This window comes from Cyanistes caeruleus, chromosome 13 (assembly GCF_971803275.1).
Source record: "Cyanistes caeruleus chromosome 13, bCyaCae1.hap1.1, whole genome shotgun sequence".
NCBI lineage: Eukaryota > Metazoa > Chordata > Aves > Passeriformes > Paridae > Cyanistes > Cyanistes caeruleus.
This window is the reverse complement of record NC_141713.1, coordinates 11927866-11938059: the sequence shown is the minus strand read 5'-3', so window position 1 is coordinate 11938059 and position 10194 is coordinate 11927866. Positions and strand designations below refer to the sequence as shown.

The 10194-nt window shown below is 43.1% G+C and overlaps 1 protein-coding gene and 1 long non-coding RNA gene across 7 annotated transcripts in view; both read right to left on the bottom strand.

The window, feature by feature from the left end:
- Positions 1–230: 230 nt before the first annotated feature.
- LOC147650702 (uncharacterized) lies at positions 231–5763 on the bottom strand. The gene is made up of 3 exons (XR_015276027.1): positions 5630–5763; positions 1906–1985; positions 231–1476 (listed from the first exon to the last, which is right to left on the bottom strand). It is a non-coding gene; the product is annotated as an uncharacterized LOC147650702 (long non-coding RNA).
- A 311-nt stretch (positions 5764–6074) lies between these two features.
- Positions 6075–10194, bottom strand: part of MAPK6 (mitogen-activated protein kinase 6) — a 28354-nt gene continuing 24234 nt past the window's right edge. For all 6 annotated transcript variants that reach the window (XM_023934033.2, XM_086849815.1, XM_086849814.1 and 3 more), the window contains exons 4-6: positions 9908–10072; positions 9049–9250; positions 6075–8452 (exon numbers count right to left, since the gene is read on the bottom strand). In XM_023934033.2, coding sequence (XP_023789801.1) covers positions 7354–8452; positions 9049–9250; positions 9908–10072 — 1466 coding nt within the window. In that variant the 3' untranslated portion in view covers positions 6075–7353. The remainder of the gene's footprint in view (positions 8453–9048; positions 9251–9907; positions 10073–10194) is intronic.

Genomic DNA, 10194 nt, shown 5'->3' with positions numbered 1-10194 from the left:
CTGCTCCCAGAGGAGCAGAAACACCTCAGTGCTGGCTGTGCAAGGCACCTGAGAAGCTGCTTGGGCCCTGGCCAGCAGCTCCTCTCCAGCCCCAGCAACAGCCTGAGACAGGTCACAAACTGGCCCTGGGGATGGGAACCAGCTCCCTCAGCCACCCCAGGGCCTGCCCCTGCCGTAAATCCACAGCACTGACTGCTGCTGTCAGCCCCTGGAAGGAAGAGGCAGTTTAGTGAGAGACAAACACGGTTTGGTTTTTATTTTGTCGTAGCTGGAAGGACGCCATGGATGGTGGCTCGGAGAGCAGGCTGTGATCAGCTGGGGGATATCCAGCTCCCTGCTGGCAGCTGGGCTCTGGAACAGCTCCATCCCACGGCCTGGCAGGTCCTAGCTGTTAAATAAATGTGATGCCAGGATGATGTGTTGTAGGGAACGGTTTATGACCTTCATCCAGCAAAAAAGAATTCAGGCGGGTGTTGAGAGAAGATGAGTGAACACATTGGTGTAAATAGCCATAATCAGTCATATTTTGGGGAACACAAGATACCAGTCTGCTGCCAGCAGAGCTGTGCTGTCTCTGCCTCAAGGCTTTGGTGTGTGTCTCACATGTGAGAGCTGGGTGTTTTGCCCCAAACAGCCCGTGTGAGAGCCTCCCTGCTCCCAGCAGCCTCCTGCAGCCAGCCAGCCCTGCAGCCCCACTCTGTGACCAGCTTCACAACTTCCTGTTTTCACTGGGATTATTTTAATCTTCCTGTTTCCCATCATATTTTTCCTCCCACCCATGCCAAGGCAGACTGTGATTCCTGGCAGGCAGGATGGAAACCTGCTCCCTGGGCTACACCAGTGCTCTGGAGGATGAGCTGGGCTCTGCCCTGGTCACGCCTGGCTCCTCTCCACTGCTGGTGCTGGCACCCAGTGCTGAGCCAGCATGGCCACCCAGCTGCTTGCAGCTCATCATTTTGAGTCCACTGGGCCAGTGAATCGCTCAGGCAGCTCTGTGCTTTTGTATTTTTCTCAGTGCTGGCTGAAGAACCAAGTGCCTGCTCCACTGCTGACACCATCATGGTTTTGTCAGGAGAAATGCTGCAAGGTAGTGATCAGCTGAGCCATACAGGTGTGGGCAGCCAGCCTCATCCACATTCCAGCTGCAAACAGGGAGCCTCTCCATGGCTGCCCAGCTTGCCAGAGCTCCCCTTAGACTTCCAGGGTTTGCTTTTCTCCTGGATTTGCTCTGCATGATGGATGTCCTTGCCCTGTGCAGGTCCCTCAGCCAGTCACAGGATTTTTACCTTGCCTTGCTGGAAGTGGATGCTGTACTCTGGGTGATGCAGTTACAAGGCCAATAGAAATACAGATACAAATGCCAGCAATCCCAAAGGACTTCCCAAAATTCCTGTCCACTCTACACTCCAACAGACTGGCACCTTGCTGGTGTGATGTAAAATTGAGACTCAAACACCTGAGTCACTGAGGGTCTCTCTGTATAAAAGCAAGTAAAAAGAAAATAAAGAATCATGGAAAACCAATGAAATATCATGTGTAAAGGTCCAAAAGATAATTTAGTAACTAGAAATAATTTAATCTTTCAATATGTGTCAACATCAAATCTGCTAAGACTCTAACAATAGCAGAAAATATCTGAGACAAATATGATACAAAACAAAACCCAAACCCATCTAGTTTCTTAATCATAGGCTTTAAGAATGCTTCTGCTAGTTACCCAGCTATTTTAAGAGCTGTACTGACTAAATCTATATCCAAATAAACACAGAAGTCACAACAAATGTGTCATTCACTTTAAATCCTTCTAAATGATAAAATTCAAGACAGACATTAAATGGAAACCTTGATTCTCTACAGCCTCTAGCACTGAAGATTTAGACTCTAATCCAGTCTGAATGGTCTCACCAAGAACGAGAATGAGAAAATGTCCTTCCACTGCCTGAGTCTGATTTTGGAGCATCCACTGCTGAAGCCTGGGCTGCAAACTAAAAGATCAACAATCTTGTAAAGCAGAAATTCTACCCTGGCTACACTTGCTTTTTGTGAAGATGCTGTGGAGAAGATGACAGAAAAATGATGAGGTTTATACTTGTGCACCAGCCACAGTGGGGTTAGTGTGGCAATGAAACTTCCACACTACACAGCACCAGAGCCCTGGGATATGGCATGAGGAAGATGGCAAAATTCAGATATAAAGGAAAGCCTGTATTAGGCCTCACATCTATTCTGAGAGTGGTCAGTGATATTTAGCCAAGCAGGCAAGGGATCACCCCCTTGCCTTGGCCTATATTCACCCATGAATGATTACTATGATTATATTAGAAGAACATAATAAGCCTAAAACAAAAGTTACAAGAAATATGGAAAAAGTGTAACCTAAGACACAAGTAATGCAGAACAATACCAAATTAGGACAAAATTAATCAGCCTTCTACCAGTGTTAAAAGGGAAGAAAACCCATCAAACCATCAGCCGCCAGTTCAGCAATGACTCTGTGCTCTGGAAACACAGATTGGGTGTAAGCATAGATTAACCCAAGTCCCCAGGGACAGATGGAAAAGCTCTTCCAGACTCCCTTTCCCTACAGCCATGCTCTTTCTCAGTGTGAGCTGTGGGAATTATCTCCCAGCACCTTTGTGCTGGGAACAAGGGAGCCAAAGCTGGGACGTGAAGGGCAATGGAATTGCTGGCTCTGATGCTGGGCAAGTCACAAGTTCCCTGTCCCAGCCCCAGCTGCCAAACACACATTTTGGTATTTCATACCACACGTAGCAATCCAGGCTGGGTGACATAAAGGTTAAAAGTAATTTTGGCTGCAGTAGCCCAGCACGGAGATTGCAAAAGGTATTTTATTATCAGAGCTCTCTATAGAAGGGCTGCTCAGCAGTCAGGATGAAGCAGACAGATTCCTGAGGAAAGCAAATGACACATGTGGCTGCTGCCAGCTCCTGCCCCAGCTATTTGCAGAGTGTGGCCATACCTGGCCATCACCACGTCCCCGGGGGCTGCTGGGCACCGCTCCCTCTGCACATGGCCTGCTGCACACGATCCCCGCAGCAACCATGCCGCTTCCCAGCCAGGAGCAGCCACTGAACTTTTCAACACTCTCTCTTTTAAGGAGTTCTCCAATAGCACTCAGCATAAGCAGATAACCATTTTAAATATAGACACTGGAATGGAAGCCTGAGTGCTGGGTGCAGCAGGGATCTGGATTATTTGCTTGTTACTAAATACCCCCTGGCATTACTGCCCAGGTTGTTCAGCTCAAGTCTGACGCAAACGGTGGCAGAACAGCAAACAAGAATTTACAGGATTTTGTAAGAACTGAAATAATTCAAGGAGTAAGGAACAAATTGGTTCAGGGCTGCTGTTGCTCAGGGCTGCATCTTTGGAAGAACGAAGAGGTTACTGTTTAATTACATATAAAACCCAGCTGAAGGCTTGACAAGCACTTCCAGATCTCAGCAGCAGGAAAGCAACATGAGTATAAATAAAGAAGACTTGTGGGAGCAGATTTAGCTCAAGGATGGTTTTCTTCTCGATATCCAGCAATAATTGCACCACAGTGTGCCACTGAATTCCTTGGGACCCTGCCTACAGTTAGTTCTCTGGGGGGTTGGCACTATACACATGTGTAGAGTAGGGGATGAAAGTCCACATGTGGAAAATGACATCCCTGACTATCACAGAGGTTAGAAGGGGACAGAAAAAAATAGCAACATTAGTTCCATATGGCAAAAATCCTCTCTGGTGAACACCTGTAAAAAAGGCAATAAAAACCTGGTTCATAAACCAGTGTCTCCAGGCAATCAGCTGGACCAAAGTGGGAACTTGGCAAACCTTTAACAGGATGCAGCAGGCTTGGCCCTAAGAGCTTCTGCAGCACAGAAAAGGCAATAGCAAGGTGACAGAAAAATGAAGTACATCAAGGCACAGATGTAGCTGTAGGCAGTGAACACTTTGCTGCAGGTACAGGTGCTCTGCTGAGCAGAGCAGGGAGGGGCAGCAGCAGCAGGGCCTGCCCCAGTGCTGGTTCACAAAACCCCACATCCAGCCTAGAGCCCCAGCAGAGCAGCTCTGCTCACAGCAAGGGCCAGCTAAGCTATGCTGCTCACACTGTCGTCACACCACTACCAGCAGTGTGGGCAAAGGCTTATAAAAATAGCTAAGATTATATATAGCAACTCTGATTTAATTAAAATTAAACACAACCCTGAGGAAGGTAACTGACCATGGCTGAGAACTCTTGATCAGAACAAACTGTTCAGCAATTATTAGATCTCATGTGATGACAGGACGTGTAAAAGGCTCTGTCCTGGTCTGTTGTAAACATCACCTCTTCTAGCTGAAGCTCTTGTTAAATATACTTTAAAATGCTGCCTTTTAACCAAAGGCCACTTGGAGAAGAAAGGGTACTTTCAAAAGATGGTTAATGTTCTCATTTCTTATTTGCTTTTTTGTTAAATAAGGGTGTTCCATTGTACTTGGCAAGCACCTTGGTGTGAAACAGTGTTCCCTTTATCTGGTTCACAATTTAAGCCTCTTCCATATTTTGTTTTTAAAGACAATGCTGTTGCTAGGTCACAGCCAAAGGGCTACACATGTAACAGACCTATTATTTTCCTGCAGGGATAGGCACAGCTGATGAGTACAGGGCAGGAGCCATGTCCCACCCCATGGGAACAACCTGTGACACCCTGCACTTTCGGCAGGCTGTTCTTCCAACACAACTGCAGTTTGCCAAGAGAGAACCCAGCACCACACCCTCACTTCCTAGCAGTGATTCCACTTCGCATGGTCCTTACAAAACGCTTCTGTATCCACACAGGGAATTCCTTCTGTTTAATAACCCCGACTGCCCAGCAGCACCCTACAGTGCCCCATGGATGGAGCCTGTTGTGAGAGCAGGGTGTGCACCAAAGCAGGCAGCACAGCCTGTACAGTGTTGCCTCCTCAGCACAGGTAGAAGACAAAGGTAATGAAGCACCATGCTGGGTTCAGGCTCAACACTCGACTCTCCCCTTCCTTTTAGTGCAAAATGGTCCCTTTGTACCTTACAGGCTTCCTAAGTACTGTTAAGTTTCACGTGTTCTAAAAAAAAAAAAAAAAAAAAACCAACAAAAAAAAGCAAAAAAGATACTTCATTTGTACAAGATGTGTTTTTTAAGCTGTATTTTGTTTCCTGTTCTTCCAAGCTTCCCACCCATTGCTTTCATCCAATCTCAACAAAAACCCCCACAGCCCTTGAGAACAGTCCCTTGCCCAGAGGGCAGCTGGTCACCCCCCTCCCCACAGCCCACACCCCACTGCTGCAGCTGCAGCAATGTGCAGGGACCGTGCCCAGGGACACTCCAGCCATGCCTCACTGCAGGGACAGACCCCTGTGCTAGGCCAGGTGCAGCTGTGCCACCTGCCAGGGGAGCAGGGATGGAAGAATCTGGAGGAACTGAAACCCTGTCATAGGAAAAGTTGTAGGAGCTTGCCAGGAGCTGTAGCTTTATTGGACAATTAATTAGCTCCCTCTGGAACGGCAGTGAGGGGAGGAACTGGAAGAGAAATACATACTGTTCTAGGGCTTGCTGCAACAGAGGCCTGACCTGCACATTTTGAAACATCCCACAGGAGTTACCTTGGGCTCCCAGAATCTCCTCATGGAAGTGCTCCAGCCAGGCTCTTGCCTGAGGAACCTGCACGCTCACCTGCACTCCAGGCTGCCAGCAACGTGAAGCGCTCGCAGCAGCTTTTCCATTAACACTCGTCTGCCTGAAACACGGATGGAACAGGAACTTCAGTCACACTCTGAAAGTCTGTTTTGAACAGAAATGGTTATGGACACTGCTGCATAACCACTTTGTGCTTTCACAGCCACACCACTCCATGGGATTACAGGTGCAGGCACCAGGACAGAAGGGAACTCCTGGGAATCTCCTTCCAGGATGCTGCATCCCCAGGGAGAGTTTCTCCTGCTTCCAGGAGCACCCTGTGTTAGGCAGTGACCCTCACAGCTCCCCCAGCTGCAGCACAGCAGCTGCTCTTCATCTGCCAGGGTGTGTACAAAGCACCACAAACAGCCATTTTTGCTGGCCATGTTTTTATTTGTTTTTAGTTTTGAACAGGGGAGCCAATGATACATCCAGTATTTCAAAAAACCAGAAGGTAAAACAAATTTTCAAAAGACCGAGATGCTACATGCTATATTTAACCTAATTTTATTCATGCTTGCTTTTGAGGGGGGCTGGGAGTGGGACAGGAATCATTCAGTAAAAACATACAGTAAAAACAAAATGTCTCACCATATAGAACTTTAACCTACAGTAATGTTGTACCTTAATTATTTCCATGCACACAACTAACATTACAAAATTTTAAAAAAATGAACACAATTAAGACTTCTAGGAGCATTTGATAATAAAGCAATTCCTAATTTCTTTGTAGAGATCAAGCACCTCCAATTACAAATTCCTATACACAGTGAGTGCTTTACTTGAAATGAAAACTAAAAAATAAAAATAAAAATGTATTGGATAGCCTCAGAATAAGCCGATGTTAATATATATCCAGCTATGTAGGCAATAAAACTGTAGTGGCTAAACAAAAACTTTTATTTGAAAAGGAACTCAAAAATTGACTTTCTATAATTACAGAAATATACTTATTTGCTAAAATAAATAAAAGTGCTGCATATTAACACTTCACTATAAAGAATGCATACCAGAACATTTATAAATATTGAATGATTTTCAATAGGAATAGCTACTACAATAATGCTGGCTAAACAGAAGTGCATAATGAGAAGCACTATGGGTGGTTAATGTTTTTGCCACATACTGCTGTTACCTTGAGGTAGATAACACATGCGTACCAAATTCTGCATTCATTTCAGTTGCTGCTGGTATCATGTGTCTAAGAAATGTGTAGAGTATGAAAAACTCTAAAATACGCATGAATGAAAAAAATGTTTTGGGAAAAATAGATATTCTCATGCAATTATGTACAGTCTCACTGTGTAAATTTCAAGGCAAGGTTCTTTTTCTGCAAAACATGGACACTGTTTTACTGAGAGAATGTTTTTTTTACTTGGTTTAGTGCATTTTTTTTTTTTTGTTACCTCCTGCATTTTGCATTATTTTGCTCTATTCTTTAATTTTGTGTGCAAACGACATGCCAGTTTAAAAACAAAACTAACTCATGTATAGAAAGTAATTCTGGATTGTAAAAACAATGGTAAACAGAAAACTAATGAAATCCATACCAAAATTACACCATCTGATTCAAGTAAAAAAATTACTTACACTAGTAATAAAAAAAGACAAACACATCTCATGAATATAAAAGAAATGTCTGCTGAGTGTTTTAGTTTAGATGTTTCAGAATGCTGCTGTAGGTTTTGTGGGGAATCTGGGGAGATGATTTCATAGCAGAAGGCGTTAGCGTGGCCTGGATGGACTTGAGAGGCGAACCAACAGGGCTGTGAAACTGAGGAATACCTATAGCCTCAAGCTGCTTGTTGAAGAGGAGTTCCCCACTGTTACTGAGAAAGCTCTCTTCTCTTTCCTTCTCCCCAAGCTTCCCCTCTTCTACTGGCTCAGGTTCTAGCATTTCAGCATCTTCTTTCTTACTAAAAAATTTGTCCAAATAACTGGTGTAAGTATTTTCTTTTTCAACTTGTTCATCTTTCCTTACTTCGCAACAGAACTGGTCTATGAGGAAGCACCCCTCCCCACCACTGACAAACTGACTGTCCCAAGAAGTTTGGTACAGAGCTTCTAACTGTGCCAAATTGGCCATTCCCTTCTCCTGCTTCTCTCTGCTCACCGACTTCGATATTATTCCTTTCAACTCTATCTGAGACACTGAACTGTTCAAGTCATTTAATTTATCAACATCAGTAGACTCATGTTGTAAACTAAGCTGGATGGTTTCTGCTATAAAAGAATCAAAGTCAAACCCTTGATTCTTCTCCCTTTCTTTTTCAACAAGTTGCTGTGATGCTTCCTCAAGTGCTATCTGAGCTTTCACCAACCCATTCTTTTCACATTTAGACTTGCCTTTCTTGTCAGACTTTTCTTTGCTTTGTTCCTTCCAGTTTGAAAGATCTATAATAAGCTTGGGCTCATAGTAATGGTTAACTTCACTGTCTCGCCAAACTAAATTATCTAGGTATGAAGATGACCTCATTTTGTAATTACAAGTGTGACTACATTCCAGATCACAATACTTGTTTTCGTGGTGATCTGAGTACTGCCAGCAAGGCTCAGTAGAGAAGTGGGTGTCAAAGGCAGGATCCTCCAGGTACTTTTCACGATCTCCATCCAAATATTTGCGAGGATCTACTTGCACTTCTTCTTCATCAGTAACATCAGAGAGAGCCCTTGGATCACGCTGAACTTCATCAGCTTCATAGTTATTATGAATAGGCCAGTCATGGTCTGAAAATTGACTTTCATGGTATCTGTAAAACAAATTTCCTAAGTGTTAGCAGCTAAAAACAGTCTTCTAGCTCCCAAGACAGAGACAGTCAAGTTTAGAAATTCCCTTACAAAATAATGACAATTCAACACAAAGTTTTTCCTTAATCCAACTGGGTACTTCTTCCAGGTTTTTAATTTAATCTAGCATGAAGAAACAGAATTATGTACAATAGCTCACTCCATTTACAGAACTCTTCCTAAAGTGTGTTTAATTGACTTCAGATAACTACTGTGAAATCTCTTTACTATAATATGCACTAAGCATTAGACAAGACAATCATAATTAAACAAGATTTAAGACAATCTCCTTAAACAAGATTTATTTTTAGAGAAGTATTTTGGGGAAGAAAAAAAATAATAGATAGATTCTAGAGTCCTGAGTGCAACTCAGGAATCCATCAGCATATCCAAGTCACATCTAATGGATTATAAATCCAATGATAATGCTATAAAGGGAAAACTTTATTCTCACCTCAACTCAAGAAGAAGAAACAAACAGAAAGGGAAATAATGCCCATGAAGCAATGTCACTTGAAGCACCATCCAGTTATGTTACTACAGTAAGTGATAAATTTACCTTTCCCAATTATAAATATGGCTGTGACTTTCATCCATTAGCAGAATATCATCAACCTCATCTTCAATGTGAAAAGGATGACTTGAAATAGGCTCATCCGTTGGAAAGGAATAAATGCTCATATAAGGATGGGACAAAGCTTCTTCTGCTGTCAATCGATCCATGGGACTAAATGTCAGAATTTGCTCCAGGAAGTCCAGTGCTGTAGAATATAAGCTACCATTAAATAGGAAATTTCTGACATTTAGAACTTAGAACATTAAGGTGCAGTGCTTTGCTCTAGAGCCCTCTAGTTGTTTCAAAGTAGCTGCCTGTGAAGTATCAGCTACTGACTGTACAGTGCCAAACATGCATCCTGTAGCCATCAGAAAAAGAGAGAAGTCAAATCTGAGAACAACCATAATTTAACTTAAAGCATAAAAAAACAGCACAAGACAGAAAGCTTCAAGCCGAATCAGTATCCAGCAATGGCTACCAGGAAACACTGCTGTTACTTTGGCTGGGGGACTCTCAAAAACATTTGAAAGACAGTCCTTGTATACTAACTCCATTCCAATGTTCCCTTGTATTTAAAAGGCCAGTGTCTCAAAACAGAGCAATTCCAGTGCATGTAGGTCCAGCATAGACTCAAAATTCTGATCTAAATCTAATCTAACTAAAGATAACCAAGCAGCCATCATAGAACTAGATTTTTTTTTTATTACAGCAGAAGACAATCCTTCTTCAGAGAACACAGATTCTTCTAATTGAAACTTGCTTTTAACAATCACACATCTGCACCTCAAAGCTGCTATTTGATGATTTTGAAACATCAAAACATTGAATCAAGTTTTTTTTGTTGTTTTTTTTCATTACTTACCTTCAGGACTGATGCCTGGAAGCAACTGAGTTAAAGGTTTGTGTGGCTCAGTCATATCGTTTCTAATGTAAACTGGAATTACATTGAGAAGCTCCTGACGGTCCTCCTCATGTACAACAGGAATTGATTCTAGAATCAACTGCATCTGTTCAAGTTCATGTGCACCTGAGCACCAAAAGAAAAGACAAGCTGCCATTTCGACTTTAAACATTTCTGATCCCTGCATATGAAAGGCATGTCAAAATTTTGTGCTCTAAGCAGCTATTTCCAGTAAAAGATTAAAATCT